The 24,430-nt window shown below is 39.9% G+C and overlaps 1 protein-coding gene across 2 annotated transcripts in view; it reads right to left on the bottom strand.

Annotated features, from left to right (window-relative positions):
- LOC122787514 (transmembrane protein 87A-like) overlaps positions 1–24,430 on the bottom strand; it is a 1,268,634-nt gene that overhangs the window by 930,190 nt on the left and 314,014 nt on the right. For both annotated transcript variants that reach the window (XM_044054310.1, XM_044054387.1), the window contains exon 6: positions 14,282–14,317. In XM_044054310.1, the coding sequence (XP_043910245.1) occupies positions 14,282–14,317 (36 nt within the window). The remainder of the gene's footprint in view (positions 1–14,281; positions 14,318–24,430) is intronic.

The following is a 24,430-nucleotide window of genomic DNA, read 5'->3' as shown; positions in this document are numbered from 1 at the left end:
CTGGCTGCCAACAGCTGATCCACAAGATGCACCACATCAAGCTCTGAAAGGTTGCTGGTGGATCAAGTGAATACTCCGGATGGGTAGTCAGGTCGATCGAAGAACGGGCTATACAAGTGACCTAAGAACGGGTCTATGGACGGAGAGTATCGGGTCCGTGGTACGTGATCTGCCTGCACCGATGTCTCACATTTAGAGACAGGAAGTAGTGGGTCAAATCTAGTGTTGCTTTAATAGGGCTCGGTGCCGAAGTGACACCCGGAGCTGAAACGGGAGGTTCAATCATCACTGTAGAAAGAGGCTTCATAGGCGTGCACTGTGACGAAATGGCCACATGTGCCAAAGTCGTAGCAGGCGAGGAGAGGTCTACAGTCGGTGCCAGAGGTAGTATCGGAGCTGGTGATGAGGCTGACACCAATATAGCAATAGTTGAAGTACTAGGAGCAGACGATGATGGTGCCAAGGAGGCAGATTTATGCTCCGAGGATAACATTTGAATTTTAGGTTTCACAGACTTACCCTGTTCACCCAAGGGTGAAGAGGGAACTGAATGGGGCCTTTTCTTAACTTTCAAAGGAGGGGCTGAGACCTCCATCACAGAAAGGGCCTCTGAAAAGGGAGATTTAAGTAGTCCCTTCAGAATTAGTTTATTCTTGCGCTCGTTCAGAGTGTGTTGGCTGAAACTTTGGCAAATCCAACAGAGAGGCTGCACTGAAAGGTGGGGCACCCCCAAACAATAAACACAATCATCGTGAGAGTCACTATTAGGTAGTTTACCATTACATGAGGTATAGTGATTGAAACCCGATGTACCTTTCTTATCTGACATCTTGAGAAGTAAACACAATTCAAAACTTCAGAAAAAGTGAAACTCTAATTTCTTAAGTCAGAAAAAATTTAAACACACGCAGAATATATTAACAAACCCAATATCAAAACACACCAACTAGAGTAGAAAGAACAGGGAAGGAATACCAGCTATGGTATTCAAGTAATACCACAAGGGTAAAGAGAAAAGGGCTGTACCAGCAATGGTACTGAAAAAGGTTACCAATGGGTAGAAAAGAGAGAAATATATCTAAAACTACTGTAATTTGACAGGAAAAAAGACTACAGCTCACAAATTTTTAGAAACAATCAAGTTTTACACATTAATTATCAAAAAAGTTTCCACTTAGCTGAGAACTTGGCTGAAATGCGGCTTTACAGCTACATGGCAAACGAGATCTGAGGTAACAGGGAGTACGGCATTGTGGGTAGAAGCTTAGCTTGGGAGTTTTTGACTGGCGTGAGCTTGGTAACTGGCCGAATGGAAAGAAGATTAACATCATCAGATATAGCACATTGTACAAGAACAGCATAAACCTGCAATTTGTATACAGGAATATTGTTAAGGGGCAGTGCATGAGACTGTCTAAGATTGAATAATGTAGACCGGAGTTTTGAAGAAAAAGTTGCCCAGTTATCCCAACAACTGAAAGGAAGAGGTTATAGTGACATGGCGATACATACAGTGACTATTAAAGTTTTTTCGCACAGGGAAGATAAAGCAAAGCCGTACTTCTCAAAAAGAAATGAAGTAAAAAGAAGTTATGTCTTACCATAACGTTCCATCTGTGTTGTTGACCTTCGTTCATTCATTACTGATGGGTTATCAGTTCCATCCCCGGAACCGAGCTGGCCAAATATCAAGCTCGCATCAGCCAAAAACTCTCGAGCCAATATCCTACCCAGAATTGTCTGCTCTCTGTTACCTCAGATTGAGTTTGCAAGTTGAGAGATAAAACTAGAGGTTACCTCTGGTCATAACAGACCTACAATAAAGGAGTATATGAGATCAACCAGGAACCTCTGGATGGGGGACGGAGGGTGGGAAGTAATGAATGAACAAACATCAACAACACAAATGGAACGTTATGGTAAGACATAATTTCTTTATCTGATGTTGTTAATCTTCATTCATTCCTTACTGATGGGACAGAGTTCCCAGCTACCTGTATTCCTGGGTGGCCCTCATGGAAGGACATTCCTGAGCACCATGGAGCCAAAGGAAGTTCTACCTCTGGAGGCCAAGTCCAATTTATAATGAAGAATAAAGGTATGAGGTTTTGCCCAAGTCACAGCTGAGCAAATATCATTGAATGAAGCCTTAGCATGGAAAGCTGCTTAAGTTGCCATAGATCTTGTAGAATGTGCTTTCACTCTGTGAGGCAAAGTGACGTTGTTTTTGTTGTAGATAAAGGTAATACAATTTCTCAACCATGAAGCCAATGTAACTTTTGAGACAGGATGACCTTGTCTAGATCTAGAAAAGGCCAGAAACAGTTGGTTTGATTTACAGGTATATTTTGTTCTGTCCAGATAAAAACGTAATTGTCTATGAACATCCAAGGAGTGCAGGCAATACTCTCCCTTGGTAGAGTGGTTAAGAAAAAACACTCTGAGATCAACAGATTGGTTGATAGACCGCTCTGATACCACTTTTGGTAAAAAGGAAGAATTAGTTCTCAGCGATACCCTATACTTATGGAAGATAAGATAGGGAGGTTTAATGCATAAGGCTTGAAGTTCTGACAGGCGTCTGGCCGATGTGATAGCAATCAGAAACAAAGTTTTCCAAGAGAGATATTTGACATCACATGTAGATGCAGTTTCAAAGGGGGAGCTGTTAGAGCTTGCAGAACCAATGCCAAATCCCAAGGTTGTACCGGTTCTCTAAAGGGAGGTTTTAGGTGGACAACACCCCTTCAAGAAAGTTTTACAAAGTCAATGTGACATAAGGGAAGAATCCTGCAAACCAATGTGGAAATTTGAGATGGCAGCTAAATGCACACCAATAGTAGAGGCAGACACCCCAGAGTGGAAAAGATGTGATAAGTAATCCAAAACCACCAAAAATGGGGCTGACAAGAGGTCTAATTGTTTATTCGCTGCCCATAGAGAGAACCTTTTTTCCATTTATTAAGATATATTAGTCTGGTGGACGATTTATGAGATGCAATAAGAATATTGTGCAGAGGGAACAAGAGGTTTTCCTGCCTAGCAATCATTGGAAGTGGAGAAACCAAGCTGTCAGTTTCAGGGTTGTTAGATTTGGGTGAGTCAGACCCTGTGGATGGGAGATCAACACTGGGGATGGATTGAGGATCCATGGTTGATCTAGCAGGTGAGGCCAGAGGAAGGGAAACCAGACTTGTCAAGGCCAGTATGGAGCAATGAGGATCCCTTTGCTCTTCAACTGTTGTGCTTTCTTCAGAAATTAGGAGATGAGGGGAAGAGGAGGAGAAGCATAAAGTAGACCCAAGGGCCAAGCATGGACTAGAGCATCTCTCGGTGAATGTCCCCGTGGGGAGATCAGGGCAAAGTAGTTGCTGCACTTGTAGTTGGTTGGGGAGACAAATAGTTGCAGAAAGGCTGGCCCCAGTGGCTGAAAATTCTTGTCGCTATCATAGGATTGAGGAACCACTCGTGAAGTTGCAGAATGCACTTGCTCAATTTGTCCGCTATCATGTTGGCGCTCCTGGGAATGTGCATTGCAATTAGAAAGCGGTTGGAAGCTATCACCCATTGCCATATTCTCAAGGCCTCTCGGTATAACGGGCAAGATCTGGTGCCCCCTTGTTTGCTGATGTACCAAACCACTGACATGTTGTCTGACTGGATAGCAATAATCTCTGATGGAAGGATGGAATGAAAAGCTTGCAAATCCTTTTTAGTTGCAGCCGCCACCACCATAGCATCTACTTGAAAGACCTCGAGACCAATGTGGGTGATCAGCTGGGGGCAATAACATTTTATCCGGTCTCCTTGGTATCGCTTCCAGGGTGTCAGGAGCCTTCCATGCGTGCTGGACGATGAGCTAGACAAGCTCATTGGCCAGCAGGGTAACCCAGGAGGTAGGGGTTGGGCATGAAAAGCCTGCAGGAATATGGATTCCTCAGAGGAAGGATTACAGGACTTCATCACCCCTCTAAAGATCTCGAGGATGTCACCAAAGGACACCTCATCTGAGGGTGACCGTGGAAACCCTTCCCCGTCATCAAAATCCGTATCTTCAGTCAACGACTCCTCAGTGGAGTCCATGTGCTTCCTCTTGCACGACGCTTTGTGGGGTACTTTCTCAGTGTGAGGTTCTGGGGAAGACTGAAAAGAGGGGGTCTCCTGAGGCGGAGAAACCTGAGGATCTTGTGTCCAGTGTCCAGTGGTTATGGCTTGTGACAATTGCGGCACAGAGGGGGGAGAGGACTCTGACATGTGGGGTTTTCCAGCGAAGGCAAGCACCCTCTCCGTGGCCTGGAAGGCCGGCCCACCCAAGGAGGGATGGGAGCCTGGAACAGAGCATGACAACCTCAGAACCGGGGTTACGACCCACCCCGATGAGCTGACCCCCAGACCAGGAGTCTCAAAAAGACTGTGAACCATGAGAGAGAGAGAGGATTCTTGGAGGGTGCCATATAAAAATATTGACGTGGAACCAGGAATGCCCTCCCTCATGGCACAGCCACTGGACTGAGAAGACCCCGATGGCTAGTGCACCAAGGGCCACAAGGACGACTCTGGTTCCAAAGTGAGATCCACTATTGGAGTCGGAAGAAGGGAAGCTGCTGTAAGAGTAATAGGCTTCGAAACTTGGGTAGAAGTCGAAGGAGGAGTGTACGTTGGAGTTTGAGGAGATATACATTCACCTGAAGGAGGGAACATGGACTTCGACAGGTGAGAGAGACCTCTGGCCACAAGCAACTGGTCAACAAGCCGCAACACATCTTGCTCAGAGAGGCTCCTGGATGACCTCATAGAGAGCTGATGGCGTTTCTGGCCTTTCTAGAAAAGGACTATATTAACTACCAGTGAATGGATCCAAAGAAGGAAAATACTTGGTCCTTGCTAATTTGAGAGGTGCAGAGCCTGGAACTGAGGACGTCTGCACTGAAGAAAACAGTGTGGAAGTAGTCTTCACCAATGTCAGCTCCATAGAACTTGAAGGTGTCTGCACCGTAAAGGCAAAAGTCCACCCGATTGGGTACGGTGCCATTGAGGAAAGTGTCTGTACCAGCAATAAGGATGGTGCCAAGAAGGACAGCACCAAAGAACATGTCGGTGCCGAAAATATCTGTACCGTGGAGGACAGAAACGTCAGACTCAGAGCCGAAGGGGATTGTACCTGCATGGATGGTGCCAGTAAGGGCTGCGACAGAACTGTTGGAGCCGTAGTTGTCTGCACCGGGAACTCTGGTACCGGTGTCAATAAGGAAGACATGGCTGAAGCCAGAATCATTTGGGGCAGTGCCGAGCCTGGAGCTGACAGGGTCACAGGTGGCAGTGCCAAAGTAGTAATCAATTTCACCTTTTTATGAGTCGACTCCCTATGATCTCTAGAAGGAGAAGGGAGTGACCTTGATGAGGAAGAGGAAGAACTCCTCTTCTTAGGGGGTTTAACAGGAGGGGATGAGCCCTCCAACCCAGAAATAGCCTCAGAGAAAAAAGATTTGAGAAGACCTTTCAATATTAATTTGTTCTTTCTCTCGTTAAGAGTCCTGGTTGAAAAATTTTTACAAATTCCACATGGGGGATCCGCAGTAAGGTGGGAGACTTTCAGACAGTAGACACACAAGTCATGGCCATCGGAAAGCAGTAACTTATGGCTGCAATCCTTACACTGCTTAAAACCAACGCTACTTTTCTTATCCGACATAATGATGTGGAGAAGAAGAACAGTACCAAAAAGAAGAGGAAAGGCTACCAAAAGGGTAAGAAGAGAAAAGGAAGAATTACCAATGATGGTAATGAAGAATTACCTCACAGGTAAGAAAAGGGTAATAAAGGGAAAAAGACTAAAGGGAGTATATGATAGGGTAGGAAAATATTAGTAGAAACTATATGAAAACGTTTAAAGTAAGAACAATGTATAAAACTTTCAAAAAATTAGACACTTAGCTGAGAGAGTGGCTTGACATGGCTGTACAGCAACGTGGCAAATGAGATCCGGGGTAACAAGGAGCAGAGCATTCAGGGTAGGACCTTCGCTCGAGAGTTTCTGGCTAATGCAAGCTTGATATTTGGCCGGCTTGGTTCCGAGGACGGAACCGATAACCCATCAGTAAGGAATTAACAAAGATTAAAAACATCAGATCAAATGTTACAGATCGAATTAGACTGACTAATAACAAACAGGTGGACATCAATTCCCGCTTTTGTATTTAAGCAATGTGAATGTGGTCTGTGATATTATCAGATGTAATTGGCCCATTCTCACCACATATACGATTAAACAGGTAGTAGGGGAACAGCCCAGTTTCCTATTTAAGAATAGGAAGTCATTGAAAAGAATGCTTTGTTATGGGAAAAGGGATACTGGACAGGTAGAGACATTTCCTGGCAGAGAATGTAGTGCATGTGACTATATTGCAAAGATCACTTGTTGTGTTCATCCTGTTACATCCCAGAAGTTTACCCCAAACTTATATGCAGATATCTCTTGCAGTAGTTTAAAATATTTAGCTATTTATTCAGTCTGCCCATGTTTCTACATGGGTATGACTAACTGTACTTTGAAAAAGAGGATTAAAGAGCATTTGAGTGAAATATGCAGCCACAGGAGTTCTAATGCAATAGCTAGACATGTAATTGAGAAAGATACTACTCATACATTTAAATTTATGGTATTGCAGTTAATAATATCTGATACGAGATTAGGGGATGTTGACAATTTTAATAAAATGAATGAACTCAAGTGAATGATACATTTCCAGGGAAATAAGGAACACAAATTAAATGGATGTATACCTTTAAAGCCGGTGCTGAAAGCCCAGCCATTTAAATTAATTGAATGTGATTGTATTGTATTTGATTGGCTCTTGCTATATATTCAGATGTGTACTGTTAAACTCTATTAGGTCTGATGAACTGCTATGTTTATCATGAAAACGCTTACCTATCCTTATTTTGTTATTTTAATAAAGTGTATGGTGGTTTAAGAAGTTGTCTGCTGGATCCTTTGCTTTACTTATTCTGCTATTGTTTTGAGGTTTTATTAGACATTTGTTCTGGTAAATCCAGCATTACCCACATACACAGCTGTTACATTACAGTCAGCCAAATGTGGAGATACAACCCTCAAATGTTTATGGAAGGCATTAAGAAAAATTAATTCTACTTATTCTCTTTCTTCCAGTTGGACTACTGGAAGGATTAACAACTCTTGTGACTTCAAAACATTAGTATTAGTAGTAAAAGAGTTTTCAAGAAGTCTGTTTTTGAAAAACATGTGTGCTAAAACATGACCTTCTTATACTCTGATTAAAGGATGAAAGGAAGACTTTTCTTTGCTCTGAAGGTAAATCTTACCCTAATCTATTTCAGGTTATTCTGCATTTGAACCAATGAAGGATACCTTTTAAAACAAAACAGAGGGCCAACGTACAAACTGTTTATTAAAAAACAAACAAAAAACCAACTGCGCACAACTACATGACACATGGTTCTCCCCTGACTGTTGTTGATCAGCAGAAAAGTTGTCATGCCCTAATGACCAAATCAAAGGGTATCCAGTGAACATTTTCTTAAAAATACTAAGGAAATTTTTCACTGAAAGAATCCAAAGAAGGTCTTCAGCAGTATGCTACAATAACCTTGTGTTTAGTCAAAAACAAAGTCTGTACTTTCTAATCAAGTTTAGGGCACATCAAATTTCAACCAGCTGATATAGCATTTGCTGATAAAGAAAACAAAATATACTTGTTTCCTGCCTTTCTAAGCTAGTATAGTCCAGTTTTCAGGTTAGTGCTTAATTCAGGGCTGTGTTACAAGTTTCTGTGTTTGCTCATACCTTACTTGGAAAGAAGGAAGTTTCTCTGTTCACCTGTGAGAGAGGGGAGCTTTCAGCACCCTCTATCTGTCCCTGGAGGAGTGGTTTCAGCCCAGAAATCAGTAGTTTATTGGCCATTTTGGGCTAATTTCTCTCTCTTTCATCTTCCTGCTACAAAACCTGCATTTGCGCAGTTTTAAGCACTGGGCAGTGCCGGTTAGCTAGGGTTTAACTATTCCCGGCTCCACAAAGTCTCCTCTTCAATTTTTCCCTTGTAACTAGACAAACCTTCAACTTAAGCACTCAAATCATTCATTTCTCAGCCAGGCACTAGCTCAAAACTCATAGCAAGCACTAATAGACCCTAGCACTAATCCCCCCCTACATTGTACAGAAGGACAAGGCTCTCTATACGACCTTACCAGCCAATCAGTAAAACAGTTCACTGTACCTATCCAGGCATGTGCAAAGGGCAGTTTCAGGTGTACTCTCCAGTCCAACTGGTGAATCTGGGCATTTTGAAGCAATGTTACAACTGCCTCATGTACACAGACAACCCTCTCCTTCTACCACCAAACACTAATACATGCGAGAGATGCAATTATACAGCCAAACTGGAGGCTAAGCTCTCTCAACTCAAGACTGGATCAGACAGTCAAGAGGAGAAGGGAATTACTTGCATCACACCATCAGTCTCACATAGACCTATTAAACCAGCACCAGCAAAAAAACACACAAATACAAGAAAACATACTCAGAGGCACTAAATAAAAATCTGCAAAAGCAACAGAGACCTCCAAAGCAGACATCCAAGCAACCTCCACCCCCCCCACCACAAACCATGAAACACATACTTCACAAAACCAGTGTGCCATGCAATCACAGCCCTTAAGGCAAAATAACATACCCAACACACTAGTAATAGGTGACTCTATAGTCAGACATACTGACGTCCCACTCACTAGGCTGAACAAGGAGAAGGTTACTGCTAGCTGCCTGTCAGGTGCCAGGATCCACCACATAACACTAGCACTCAGGTCACTCCAGAACAAGTACAAATACGACTCTGTCATTGTCCATGTTGGTGTGAATGACCTGAGCCATACCTCCCTACACTACATGAAGAGAGACATGGAAGAGCTCTCTGATCACGTAGCCCAGGCGGGTATGACCCTGACCTTGAGTAACATCCTGCTCTCGCCAAGAATGATACCACGGTACAAAGAAAAAATTACCAATTTCAACAATTGGCTAAGCTTCTGGTGTCATTCAAAGGGGATCCAATGTCTGTCCGCCTGGGATGACATGCTCGGCAAGCTACACTGCTTCGCTAGAGACGGCTTGCACCTGTCACCCTTAGGCTTTCGAATACTGGCCAAGGCTCTTGCCACCCCCATAATACCTTTTTTAGGCAAGGCTCAAAAGACAAACCACCGCCGTAAATAGCACAAGTAATAAAAAACTGAGGGTAATGCTACTCAATGCCAGAAGTCTAAACCTCAAAATGCACGCACTTGAGGCATTCCTCAGTATGGAGAAAATCGATATATGTGCAGTAACAGAAACCTGGTTTAAGGCTCCAGAGAGCACCCCAGCACTACCAGGCTACAAGTCATACCATACATTTTGGCCACAGAACCCAGACCAAAATACAAAAGGCGGGGGCGTACCAATATTCATCAAGAATACCCACACCTCCAGGTTAGTGGCACAGCACGATGCTTCAGAGATCATCCACGTGCAACTAACAATGGGCAAAACTGCAATTCAAATTGTAGCTTGCTACAGATCACCCACCATGTCCCAGAACCCCCATTCCGCATTTCTGGAAACACTGGGAAACATAAAGGTCCTACCAAACACCCAAATATTGGGTGATTTCAATTACCCAAACATTAACTGGAAGAACTACTCACGTACTAACTCCCTTCCCCAACATTTCCTAGAATTTATAAACCAACATGGGCGACCGGTGTTCCACACCGGAGGTCAACCCCTCACTGGTTAGATCTGACCATAAACTAATCACTCCGGATTTCCACATCCCGCCCCCACCCCCGGTCAAGGAAACCACCGTGAAAACATTTTCAAAAGCAAACTTCACATTGCTTAAGACCGAGGTTGAAAGTTTCAAAGCCCCCAAGCTAAAGGAGAATGCTGTCCAAGCTGCAAAATCCTTTACCAATGCATTCTGTAGGCACCTACAGGAATGCATGGATCGTGCTATCTCAAGCAAAACCAAGACTCACTCCTCCAAGAAGAGGAAACCAGTCTGGTAGACCCCTGTCATAAACAAGCTATATAACAGAAGGAGGAAACTAGTACAGAAAAAGAGTTAAATCCCAAGAAGGGAAGACATCCCTGATCAGTACCAGCAAGAAACTATGATCCCTCATAAAATCATCCAAGGCTAGCTTCGAAAAAAAAATTGCCAAGGACTCCAAAGATAACCACAAGGCATTCTTTAGCTATGTCAAGAACATAAGTGGCAATTCTCAGATCTGGTCGGAGTTAGTGCAGAATGGCACAAAATACACTAAACTGACCGATATCACCAACATCCTGGCAGACAGGTTCAGTGCAAACTTCACCCCCCCTCTCACCCCCAAAAGAGCCCATAACCATACCAGAAGAAAGTAGACCCCCTGAAATCACAGACACTCGGGTTAAAACAGCCCTCTCCAAAGACAAAAACACAGCATCAGTGGGACCAGATGGTGTCCCAGGTTGTGTCCTACACAAGCTCAAAGATGAACTAACCCCTCACCTAAACACAATGTTTAAACTCAACCTCTCCACAGGCTATGTACCCATAAAGTGGTGCACAGCAACGGTTATTCCATTCCACAAAGGTAGAGCCACAACAGACTCCAGGAACTATCGCTCTATAAGCCTAACTTTGTCTGTAAGACTATGGAGCGCATCATCATGGAACTCATTAACAGAGACATTTGGAACCTCCAAACACTGGACCCTACCCAGTTCGGCTTTGGTAAGGGCAGATCATGCCTCCTAAACCTGGTAGACTTCTTTGAGACAGTTACCAAAGCTATAGATGAGGGAAAGGTGGTCCACACAGCCTACCTAGACCTCGCAAAGCCCTTCAACACCATTCCCCATTCTGGTATTATAGACAAGTTCATCAGGCTGAACATAAACCCCTACAACACAAGATGGGTTATCAACCGGCTCACGGACAGAATCCACATGGTAAGAGATACAAGAGCTAGGTCCAACTCTAAACCGCCTACAAGTGGCATTCCCCAGAGCTCTTACCTAGGACCCCTCCTGTTCGGCATATAACTCTCAGAGGTACAGGCAAGCACAGGAGGACTATGGCTGACCAAGTTCGCAAATGACTGCAAAGTAGGGGCTATAATTGACTCTCCAGCTGACATGGACATCCTCCAAAAGGGTCTCACTGAGACAGATACCTGGTGTCAAAATCACGGCCTCAAGCTAAATGCCACAAAGTGCATAGTCATCCCCTAAGGAAAAAACAAAGTACCCACAAACTACCACATAGGTGGTAGTCCGCTAAATACGGAAGGCGCAATAAGGGATCTGGGGACCCAAGTACACAGTAATCTCTCCTTTGATAATCACATTGCCAAAGTGGTTAGAAAATCCTTCTATGTGGCCCACCTAATCACAAAAGGGTTCGCATCCATATCAAAAGAGGTCATTGTGCCCCTCTACTCATCACTCATCAGACCCATCATAGAGTACAACGCCCCCATTGGAATGTACCTTACAAGACACCTGCAAAAGCTGGAAAGACCACAGAAGTACCTCACCAAGAGGATCACTGGTCTCAAACAGATGCCCTATGCAGCTCAACTGAAGAAACTCCAGCTGTACTCGGTTGCATACCGCCTACTCAGAGGTGATCTCTGCCTGACATACAAGGCCATGTCCAACCCAGAATTGATGGACATGCTCCACCTAAAGAAAACCATATCCCCTCGAGCCACACGTACTAGGGATCTAAACCTCACCACAACAATAAATAGGACGTGCTGGAGGGATAGATTCCTGTCCCAGAGACTTCCCAAGCTTTGAAACAAGATTCCAATCTACATTAGGCAGAGCTCCTCGCTAACGCTCTTCAAGAGAAACCTTGACGAGTGGATGGGAAGCAGAAAGTTTACCCCAGGGATCACTTCAGTGGCTCTGCTAGACAGAGGCACAGGGAACTAATCTAAGGGGGCGGTGTAAGCTAACACATTCTGGCTAGGCTTATAAATGCCTTTGGGCAGATAGCCTGGTACCTACCTATGAACCTATTCATTCGAAGCTTCAGTTTAGAAAGGGAGACTAAATATAATCCTTTCATTATTTTCTCTTTCAAAAACGAAAATGTAAACAGATGACAGGCTACAGTTAATAAAAACAGTGCACGAACCAAAAAGGAAAGATACGAAGAAAAGATAAAACTGAAGACCACAGACAAAGAATCCACTTAAAACACCAGTTTATTGCACCTCTAGCGCTTCGGCAACCACCTTCAAGGAGTATAAAACATCACATAACTTGCACAGTTTATATACCCTAATACATCTAACAATTAAACAAGCAGCCTAAACCAATTAACCAATAAACATTAAAAAATACTTAATACTACTTTCTCATCAGATAAGAAGCTTCCAGTTACATTCCACATTCAGACCCTGAGGAAATAAGGTGTCATATTTCAAAATGAAAATACTTTCTTTATAAAACCGCTTATTTTTATACAAAGCATCAGAAAATACACCCTTCATGGCATGTTCTAAGATAGTGGCTTGTAACCCATTTGGATTAGAATTGTGAACCAGCATAAAATGTTTAGCAACAGGGCTATCTTCTTTATTATTTCTAATATTCCTGACATGCTCCTGCAGTCTAGTTTTAAACTTCCTTTTACTTTCTCCTATATATATATATATACAAGATTACACGGACATTTCAACGCATAAATAATACCTTCAGCATTACAGCTATATATATTTTTAACCTCAAATACATGGCTATTTATATACTTAAAAGTTGGAACAATATAATGACATACATTGCAATGACCACAAGGAGAAGTTCCTAGTCTCCGCATGGTCCTATATTGCAATGTCTCAATGGGATATTTAAATTTATTATGTACCAAAATATCTTTTAAATTCCTACCTCTACGAAATGAGATGCCTAAAGACCTAGACAATAAATTTTTTAGATCCATTGATCTAAACAAAAAATTCAAGTAGTGTTTAACAATATCTATTAAAACATCACTGAAAACACTACATGTAGAGACAAAATAAACAAGTCTTTTCTCTTGATTTCTAACATCTAACTTATACCCCTTACTTCCATACCTATAAGTACCAACTTTATGTTGTTCATTAATAACCTTATCTATAGCTGTTTGAATACTAGCTTCACTATAGCCCCTCAATCTAAACATCTCACTAGTCACACTAATTTCTTTAAAGAAGTCCATGTCAGTGTTACATAGCCGTCTAAGTCTCATACATTCCCTATAGGGCAAGGAGACCAAAGTATGAACTGGATGACAGCTAGTCCCCATCAAATACTGATTACTATCAGCAAATTTTCTATGCACAGATATACGTAAAGTATTGCTGTCCTCCAAAATTCAGTTAATAAAACCAGTCCTACATCAAAAAGGAGTTTTAGTAGATGAAGTACTACAGAAGAGAACTAACTTTTCTCAAGGAATTGGGTAAATCAAATGATGTGAAGATTCATTGTGAACTTTTCTAAGAGAAAAAAAGAGACAGTCAGAAAGACAAAACTAACAAACCAGCTAAAAATCTAAAACATTCTATTAAAAACTAAAGTGACATATTACGCTACAGTTCAACATTTCAAAATTAAAAAAAAAAAAACAGTGAATGGGGGGATAAAAAAAAAAAACACAAAATCAAACTATTTTTCATAAATCGAAATAAAAGAAAATGCAAGACTTGCCTGAAAAAGCAACCTGAAAAGCACAACTGTGCAAGTCCACACAGTTTACTCAAAGACGGAGTTGTCTAATTATGATGGTGAAGTTAAAGTGACCAAAGCCAGTTTTGGATAAACCTGTACTATCTAAATCCTTAAACAGCTTACTGCTTATTAGCATTACATTACTTAAAATCAATTAAAATCCCTTTCCTACCATGGTATTAAGAACATTACCCAAGTTATGCATTTTACTTAACTTCAACTACTACAAGGGCAGGTCTTTGTATTGAGTAAAGTAATTTTTTTTTGTTTAGTTAGCCCAGCAAACCAACTAGCACTGCCCTGTACTGCAGTATTGAATAAAATTCTCTTCATATTATCATTTCCTTCATCTTACAGTACTGTATGCAGCAAATACAATACCCGTTAACAAGAAGCAATATGCACAACACACATCATATACAGCTATGACAAACATTTTAACTACATTTTAATTCAGTTCCAGCTGTCTATTCAAAAATAAAATACTTTTACCTTAGTCTGAGTGTCATCAACAGGACTCATCAAGATCTATTGGGAAATAAAGAAATGTTAGATATTCGTTAGGTCACTAAATAATCTACTGCAAATGCTCCCTCATTCACCATCTTTTCTATGGGATTAAGCCCTCACTGGTTAAGACCTTAGGAGTTTATCTATGTATTCCACTTAAGTCCCTTCCTAGCTGCAATCCAGCAAATATAGCTAAAATGGTTTGAAGCTAAAGAATGTAATGGATAAATACTTGCTTTATTTTCATTATTTTGGAGATGACTTCTAATCTAATACCAGATTCTAAGACCAATATTCAACCTCTACTACTAAATGTTAAGATCAGATTCTAAGACCAATCTTCCACCTGTACCACTACATGTTAAGACAAGTTTTAAGAAAAGAAATGTTAGGCAGTAATAACTGCGACAGAATTTATTAATTTCATACTGTCGATTCTGTTTTCTATCCCATGACAGTTCTGTAAAAAGCCAACAATATTCATATTTTGAAGACAGCTGCTATATAAGGGTTCACTGCTACAAAACAGGCTTCTACACAATGGACAGAAAAATCGTATTCCCTATGCACTTAAAAACCCAGAAAATGTGGAAACCAGTGCCATTTTTGGTGCAATTACAATTATATATATGCAGTCTCGTCATTTGTAAAAGGCCCCAGCAAATGTCCTCAACAGTAGTAATCCTAACCCCATAAATCGTTTCAACAGCTGTGACAACTTATGGCATTTAACTCTAAGCACACTTTGCGGCTGCCAGTGGGTTTAAGAACTGTGCCATGAACACAAAACCTTATTAAATGTGACCAGCTAACACAATAAGATACATTTAAATACACTTCAACACTTTCACTTTGTACTGGTGTTTTAAGTTATTACAGATGTCCTACAGTTTTGCTGAGTTATACATGGTGTTAGAGGCTTGCCCTTAATACAGGGTACTAGCTTAATGTCCTCATATCTTGGTTCTCTGTTGTGTGGCAGAAGTTGCTTTAGCTTGCATAATTTTAGTAAGTTTTAACTTCAGTTCAAGTACACATTATATTTTGTATCCTGCACATAGCCAGATCCAGCACTAGGGCCCGCTGGTTTAGTAGGGGCCCATTGGGGGCTGTCACAAATTTAACTAGGTTCTATGTTAGTACTAGTCTAACTGCCCTTGTGGGCTATTTTAAGCCTAACCAATTACCCAATGTGAGAATCAAACCCTGTACCTTGTGTCTGTGAGGTAAATACCTTAACCATTATGCCAGTGTCCCATCAGGCAGAAGAGAAACAAATTTATTCCAGTAATCAGGGAATGTTGACAGGCAGGTGTGAGATTCAGGCTGCTGTATGCAGCTATAATCAAAATATTATTCCCTGCAGGATCAAATTCACTTTTTGATGCAGAACAAGTTAAGGAGGAAATGAAAAATTTTGCCCAACATGTGAGCCATCAAGCAGAAGGAGACTCTGATTCTCATTCTTCTGATAAAGCACACAGAGAGAGACTTTGCTAGTGAAACCTTTTCCACTTTCCAAATGAAAATGCCTGAGAAATAAAGAAAAGCACAGGAGTTGACCAGAAGAATCGGGAGTACCTTGGAATTGAAGTGGAATCCGGAGCTAGGCGATGGAGATGAACAGGAAGAAGACCAGCAATGCAGAAGTTAGTGAATAAAAGTGACATTGCAAAGCATCAATTGCATTTGTGAAATACGGCTGCATACAAATAAGTGAAATGAATGGACGTCTGTTTATTTTGTTAAACTTGTGAGAAACTGAAAACCATTAGCCTTACTTCATGTCATTAATGTTTGGAAGGACTCTGAGTGGAGGGGAAGCGGAAGGAATAAGGTAACTAACTGAAAGGTAAACAATTTATGTTAACAGTATTTCACTGAAATGTTTCTCAATGTAAATTGCATACTTTACAGTAAAGTATTTTTAGCTGCACTTGTGATAAATGTGCCTTTTTACTTTTTTTATCTTCTCTTTCTTTCTTCTACTGTTAAAGAATTAAAAAAAGGTAGTGTACATTTTTTTGCATCAATGCATTTTTTTCTTTACATATGCACTTTCTGTGCGTGCATTGTATGTCTTTAGTACAACATAGCAATGCGCGATGCACATTGGAAACACATACACAGCAAATCGTACCCTAGTTAAAATCAGAGAACATTTGGGACTTTCATCTTTACTACAGGCAATGTACGAGAATTAAACAGTTAGTACTTATCTTTTTGAAATGAGCTGGAGATGCTGCTGAATTGCAACAGAGAACTGAACTGCCTCTGCTTTCACTTGGGTCTAGTATTTCAGGTACTCAGAAGTGTGTGTCTGCATCTGTCTGTGTAAAATGTCCTAGTTTGGAATGGCAGGTTAGTTAATTAGCTTGATCAGGCTCAAACCCTATACCCTTGGCTACAAAACACAAGAACCTTACTCCTCTACACTAACTACCAGACTGCTAACTTAATTGTCAGATGGGTAGTTTTGTCTTTTATTGGTTCACACATTCTTTTTCACTGCTTAATGGAAAAAATATACGTGGGTGCATTTTCAAGGACTGTAAGTTTCAAGAGAAAGAAATTTGCTGTTGCTCATGCTAAGTTTGTTTTCAATGTATAACTGTTTTGTTTAGCAAATGGTCATCAGTGTTTGTGCTATACAATTTCAAAGCAGTGTTTATAGCACACAAAAGGCAGCAAACTTGTCTTTGGTGCATAAGGCTGTGGGTTTAATTCCCGCACCAATTAGATGGATTGCTGACACTGCAGTGCACTTTAAGGGGAGATGGGAGTGTTGCACTCCTGAGTGTGTCGTCCTTTGGATGAGATATTAAACTGAGGCCCCATCTGTCTGTGTTAACGGTGTATGCTGTGAGATCTTTTATATCCACCTGAGCTATCGGAAAGAGTAAGGAGAAGTTCCCTAATACCCTGGCCTGTTAACCAACCAGGACTTAATGAATCAACATCTATAGCCAGTATCTTAAAACTTAAATCATACGCTATTTTATTGGTATGATTTCCTTTTGTACAATGTATTAATATGATGAGTGGATGGTTAACAAGAATTTATTTTGCCTCGCTCTGATGTGATTTACTCTTTGGTAGTACCATTTATTAGTGACAATGTTTCTTTAAGAGAGAGTAGCCTATTTAACTTTTTAACAAGATTACAATTTTGATTGGATGAGTCAAATGTGTGTGATGAGGAGTTAGTTTTTAAAAGCTTTTTGCAGTGTGTGCTGTTCTTGTTCTGATGAAGTCCTGTGATTAGAGGGAAAGCACTTAACACTGGATATTAAAAAGTTTTTTTACTACTCGTTTGTGCCATTTGTTGGTTTGGTGACGGCTTTTGTATGTTATTACTAATAAGGATGTAAATAAATGTCATAAGGCAAAAGGATAGAGTGAAGCAGAATCAGTCTCTGGTAATACCAAGTAGCGTAAGACGCTCAAAGTCCCAGAAGTGGTCCAAACCAAATAAAACAAATCCAAAAATGTGTAAAAAGTGTGGATGGTTAAATCCACACAGAAATTTATTAGAAAATATCTGGACAAAAACTGTTAGCGCTTTCGCTTAAAAAGCTTCTTCAGACATAAAACCATTCATCTAACATCAAACATTTATATACTGCACTCAAATTTTAAAACAGCCAATAGAACAGCATCAATTGTTGAGCATTAAAGTGGCCTCACACTAATAACAAATTCTTCTATTACATTTAGTAAACATCTCAAAGGCTGTTAATGTAAGACCAAAAACCAATGTAATAGCCAACAAAATAACTAAGTAGGTTAATACATTCATAGTATATAGTTAAAACCATTCATAAAGTGCATAATAAAAATATATATACACATTGAATGTAAGTGTATATAGAAAATAAATAAATGAGCTTAAATGGAAACATCATATTAGCATCTGGGGTATACTGTCACTTGAAAATGTATATGCGTACTTATGTGACAAAAAATAATGGAGATATTACTCCTATTATTCCTACACTACTCATTTATGTAAGAATATATAAATGCATATAGATATAGCTTGTATATGTCCCAAAAAAATATATATAAATTATACAATATCTTGGGAACCCATAAAAGCTGTCACTTGTTGTTCCTGCGTTTCTTAAGAAAGGGCTTGATAGAGGCCCTCTCATTCAGTCCCTTCCCTCTATCTGCCCTTAACCTTATAATCCAATCACTTTCTATACTCTCCGTATGGTTCCGAATATCACCCTCTAGTGCACTAGGTTGAATCACTGCCAATGCTCTAAACAGAAAATTGTGTGTAGTACCACATTGAGCTACATGTTTGGCTAATGCATTGCATTGTGAGCCTTTCTTAATATGGTAGATATGCTCACGTATCCTGTCCTTGAATGGTCTGTTGGTTTTGCCAACATAAAAAGATGAACAGAGCTGGCATGTAGCTAGATAAACTAAATGTGGAGTCATACAATTAGCTGAGGCTTTCATTTTGAATATTATATTCAAATCTGGATGAAGAAACTCATCTTTTATATCTATGTAGGGACAAAAATTGCATATGCCACATGGTTTGGTATGCATGTCTCTAAATTCCAAGTTCTGGTCTTTAGGATAACAAAGCAACCTCTTCAAATTTTTCTTATTCCTGTATAGAAAACTAGGTTGTTCACCTACAACCTTTCTAATGTCCTCATCTGTTTGTAGAACTGGCCAACACCTACTGATAAATCCCTCTAACCTCCCTATGATCACTGGTGTAACAAAATGGGAACTTGACTGAGGAATAGGTAGGTCTAAAGCATATTTTTTGATCCCTATCTCTGGGTCCAAAGTAAGGAGCAGCTATATTAGACCTTAACTCAGGAATACTACAAAGTTGTTCATCAAGTTCAGCCTCCTTATATCCTCTCTCCAAAAGGTTAATTCCGAGTTTCACTAGTTCGTCAACAAATCCCATATCCATGGGATTCATTCTAGAGGACCGTACGCCCTGACCTTTAATGATGTTTTTGAACACATAGGAGGGGTGCATACTGGACCTCAATAGGAGTGTATTAGCATAACAGGACTTCCTATGTATGCCAGTATTGATCAACCCACAAGGCAACCTTTCAATATATATATCAAGAAAGTCTATTCTATACATAGAATATTCTATGGTAAATCTAAGAAAGTCAGTTAGACTATTCATGCTGGTGAAAAGTACATCTAGCTGTTCCGGGCTTCCATCCCACAATATAAACAAATCGTCAACAAAACGACGGTAGAACTTAACATGTGCCTCAAAAATGGGTAAATGAAACAGAATGGATTCCTCCCATTGTGCCAGAAACATGTTGGCATAGCTGTTGGCACAAGGGGTACCCATAGCTACTCCATCCTGCTGCTGGTATATCCTATCTTGGAACATGAACAAATTGTTCTCCAGTACCAGTTCCAAAAAATAGGTAATGAGATCTCTTTGTACTTCTGAGTATTCACTGTGTTTTTTTAAATATTCTAATATATACAACACCCCCAGTTCATTTGGTATAACAGTAAAGAGTGATTGTACATCGAGAGTTACAAAGACTAGACCTTCAACATTAGTAAAACCTCCTAGACAATCATATAGGTCCACTAGAAACTGTTTAGAATCTTTTAGAACAAACATGTTGTGGTTTAAAATCGGTCTCAAGTGTTTCTCTACATAAATGGACAGGCGTTCTGTAACCCATCCCCCACCAGATACTATAGGTCTCATTGGGGGGTCACCCATATCCTTATGGATCTTGGGGAGGCCTTGTATAAGGGGAATCAATTGAGTTTTAACTAACAAGCAATTCAGCAGTTCTTTGTTGATAATACCTCCTTGATGGATATCAAACAATGTGTTAATGACATGGTTCATAATGGCATGTAATTCAATCTTGCTTATCATACTATAAAATCTGTCATCCAACAGCTTATTCATAGCTATATTATACTGTATAGTGTCCATAATCACTATTCGTCCCCCTTTGTCAGCAGGTCTAATAACAATTGTTGCCTGTGACTGCAATTTCCTCATACACTGTCTCTCTTTAAAAGTAAGATTGTCCTTCCTCTTATATTTCCTACGTTTGTCCAAGAGCTCATGGTATTTATATAATTCCTCTACTGTTAGTTTATAATAAGCTTCTACCAAAGGATGGTTCAAAGGGACAAATTCACTCAAATTCCTAAAGTTATACATCCTATCTTCTTGTGTAACTACATCATTAGTACATTTTTTACCATAAAGAAGTTTCAGCATAATATTTCTGCAATAAACTTTAAGATCTGTAATAGAATCAGTAAGATTACTATACTCACTAGGTATAAAATTTAGCCCTTTATTTAATAGGCTGAATTCATCAGATAAAAGTATATAAGATGAAATGTTACAAACTAAGGGTTCAAACCTTTGCCCCACATCTTTTTGATGGTTTGATGTGGTACAAACTCTTCTGAGAGTTTCCTTTTGTGGCGGCCACGACTCATGGATCGTGGTTGCCTGATACCCCTTTCTGTTCGTACTGGTAAAGGGAAAGGGACTCCTTCAGTGAGTTCTAATGTGCTTTCAGATGGTTTATGAAGTACCTTAAGTCTAACAACTGGTTCAACTAATTTCTGAGTTTGTAAAGATAGGTTCTTAACTACCTTAACCTCAGGGTAGAGATTATTGTCCCCTGGTGCAATAGTGTCCCCATCATGATGCACATCCAAACCATTCATATCCTGTGATACATCTATAACATGCAGCCCTTCACCTTGTTTGTGCTGTGACGGCACAGTTTCATCAATATCACATACAGTTAGTACTTCATTATTCACATTATTGTTCATATTATGTCTATTAATAGAGCGAGTAGTAAAGCCATTATTGTTCCTAACAGTCGCTTGGGAAGTCTCCTTAGAAGGGCCTTTGTTATTTTGAACAGTCATAGTCTCTCCTCGTCTAGGCCACATAAAGACGTGGCCTAATTTAAAATCGTTGGTATCTCGTGCAATTTTGCCCTTTTTCTGAAGCAATAATTTGCGTTCGTATGCCAGAACGCCATCAAGGAGACTCTCAAACAGAGGCTGTACCAATACATGCGGAAATGTATCAAAAACAAACTGTTGTTTAGATTTAATAGATTCGGTTAATGAAACTTCTTCTGGGCGAAAAAAGTCAATAAGCAATTGTAAATATTGCTTGCTTACCTCAAGATTGATTAACTGCCATCTCGAGAGCAACTCCGGATACTGAGTACCTTGACTGGGCATATTAAACACCCTCAGTCCCCTAGGTACAATCTTTTTGTCAAGACAATACTGTAAATGTAGTCTTTGTAGCTGTAATCTTTTCAGCTTAAAAAAGTCTCTCTCTAGTTCCTCTAACAGCTTCTGCATCCTCTCAACGTCCACCGACGCATCGCCGACGTCATCAGTAGGTGTGGTTGCATCCAACTGCCAGGAAATACTCCTCGAGCAGTCCAAGTATTCGAGGAAGCGTTTATGTAACACTTCATTAGAAGTTGCTCCCAACTTGGGGACATAATCAAGTTCTATATTATCGATCCCTCGATCCATATTCGAATCTAAACTGCTCCAGACAATGGCAGTAAAAGCTGCAATCAATAATAAAATGAAGAAAAGGACTGCCAAAAAATCTGGTAAACATCAAACATTTATATACTGTAAGAATATATAAATGCATATAGATATATCTTGTATATGTCCCAAAAAAAATATATAAAATATATATCTATATGCATTTATATATTCTTACATAAATGAGTAGTGTAGGAATAATAGGAGTAATAACTCCATTATTTTTTGTCACATAAGTTCGCATATACATTTTCAAGTGACAGTATACCCCAGATGCTAATATGATTTTTCCAATTAAGCTCATTTACTTATTTTCTATATACACTTACATTCAATGTGTATATATATTTTTATTATGCACTTTATGAATGGTTTTAACTATATACTATGAATGTATTAACCTACTTAGTTATTTTGTTGGCTATTACATTGGTTTTTGGTCTTACATTAACAGACTTTGAGATGTTTACTAAATGTAATAGAAGAATTTGTTATTAGTGTGAGGCCACTTTAATGCTCAACAATTGATGCTGTTCTATTGGCTGTTTTAAAATTTGAGTGCAGTATATAAATGTTTGATGTTAGATGAATGGTTTAATGTCTGAAGAAGCTTTTTAAGCGAAAGCGCTAACAGTTTTTGTCCGGATATTTTCTAATAAATTTCTGTGTGGATTTAACCATCCACACTTTTTACACATTTTTGGATTTGTTTTATTTGGTTTGGACCACTTCTGGGACTTTGAGCGTCTTACGCTACTTGGTATTACCAGAGACTGATTCTGCTTCGCTCTATCCTTTTGCCTTATGACATTTATTTATATACTATTTGATACAAGGATAGAGCGTTTACCAGATTTTTTGGCAGTCCTTTTCTTCGTTTTATTATTGATTGCAGCTTTTACTGCCATTGTCTGGAGCAGTTTAGATTCGAATATGGATCGAGGGATCGATAATATAGAACTTGATTATGTCCCCAAGTTGGGAGCAACTTCTAATGAAGTGTTACATAAACGCTTCCTCGAATACTTGGACTGCTCGAGGAGTATTTCCTGGCAGTTGGATGCAACCACACCTACTGATGACGTCGGCGATGCGTCGGTGGACGTTGAGAGGATGCAGAAGCTGTTAGAGGAACTAGAGAGAGACTTTTTTAAGCTGAAAAGATTACAGCTACAAAGACTACATTTACAGTATTGTCTTGACAAAAAGATTGTACCTAGGGGACTGAGGGTGTTTAATATGCCCAGTCAAGGTACTCAGTATCCGGAGTTGCTCTCGAGATGGCAGTTAATCAATCTTGAGGTAAGCAAGCAATATTTACAATTGCTTATTGACTTTTTTCGCCAAGAAGTTTCATTAACCGAATCTATTAAATCTAAACAACAGTTTGTTTTTGATACATTTCCGCATGTATTGGTACAGCCTCTGTTTAAGAGTCTCCTTGATGGCGTTCTGGCATACGAACGCAAATTATTGCTTCAGAAAAAGGGCAAAATTGCACTAGATACCAACGATTTTAAATTAGGCCACGTCTTTATGTGGCCTAGACGAGGAGAGACTATGACTGTTCAAAATAACAAAGGCCCTTCTAAGGAGACTTCCCAAGCGACTGTTAGGAACAATAATGGCTTTACTACTCGCTCTATTAATAGACATAATATGAACAATAATGTGAGTAATGAAGTACTAACTGTATGTGATATTGATGAAACTGTGCTATCACAGCACAAACAAGGTGAAGGGCTGCATGTTATAGATGTATCACAGGATATGAATGGTTTGGATGTGCATCATGATGGGGACACTATTGCACCAGGGGACAATAATCTCTACCCTGAGGTTAAGGTAGTTAAGAACCCATCTTTACAAACTCAGAAATTAGTTGAACCAGTTGTTAGACCTAAGGTACTTCATAAACCATCTGAAAGCACATTAGAACTCACTGAAGGAGTCCCTTTCCCTTTACCAGTACGAACAGAAAGGGGTATCAGGCGACCACGATCCATGAGTCGTGGCCGCCACAAAAGGAAACTCTCAGAAGAGTTTGTACCACATCAAACCATCAAAAAGATGTGGGGCAAAGGTTTGAACCCTTAGTTTGTAACATTTCATCTTATACACTTTTATCTGATGAATTCAGCCTATTAAATAAAGGGCTAAATTTTATACCTAGTGAGTATAGTAATCTTACTGATTCTATTACAGATCTTAAAGTTTATTGCAGAAATATTATGCTGAAACTTCTTTATGGTAAAAAATGTACTAATGATATAGTTACACAAGAAGATAGGATGTATAACTTTAGGAATTTGAGTGAATTTGTCCCTTTGAACCATCCTTTGGTAGAAGCTTATTATAAACTAACAGAAGAGGAATTATATAAATACCATGAGCTCTTGGACAAACGTAGGACATATAAGAGGAAGGACAATCTTACTTTTAAAGAGAGACAGTGTATGAGGAAATTGCAGTCAGTCACAGGCAACAATTGTTATTAGACCTGCTGACAAAGGGGGACGAATAGTGATTATGGACACTATACAGTATAAT

Source organism: Protopterus annectens, chromosome 1.part0 (genome assembly GCF_019279795.1).
Source record: "Protopterus annectens isolate FY-2018-M chromosome 1.part0, PAN1.0, whole genome shotgun sequence".
NCBI classification, from domain to species: domain Eukaryota; kingdom Metazoa; phylum Chordata; order Ceratodontiformes; family Protopteridae; genus Protopterus; species Protopterus annectens.
Note: the sequence above shows the minus strand (reverse complement) of the source record. Positions and strands in the feature narration are given on the sequence as shown.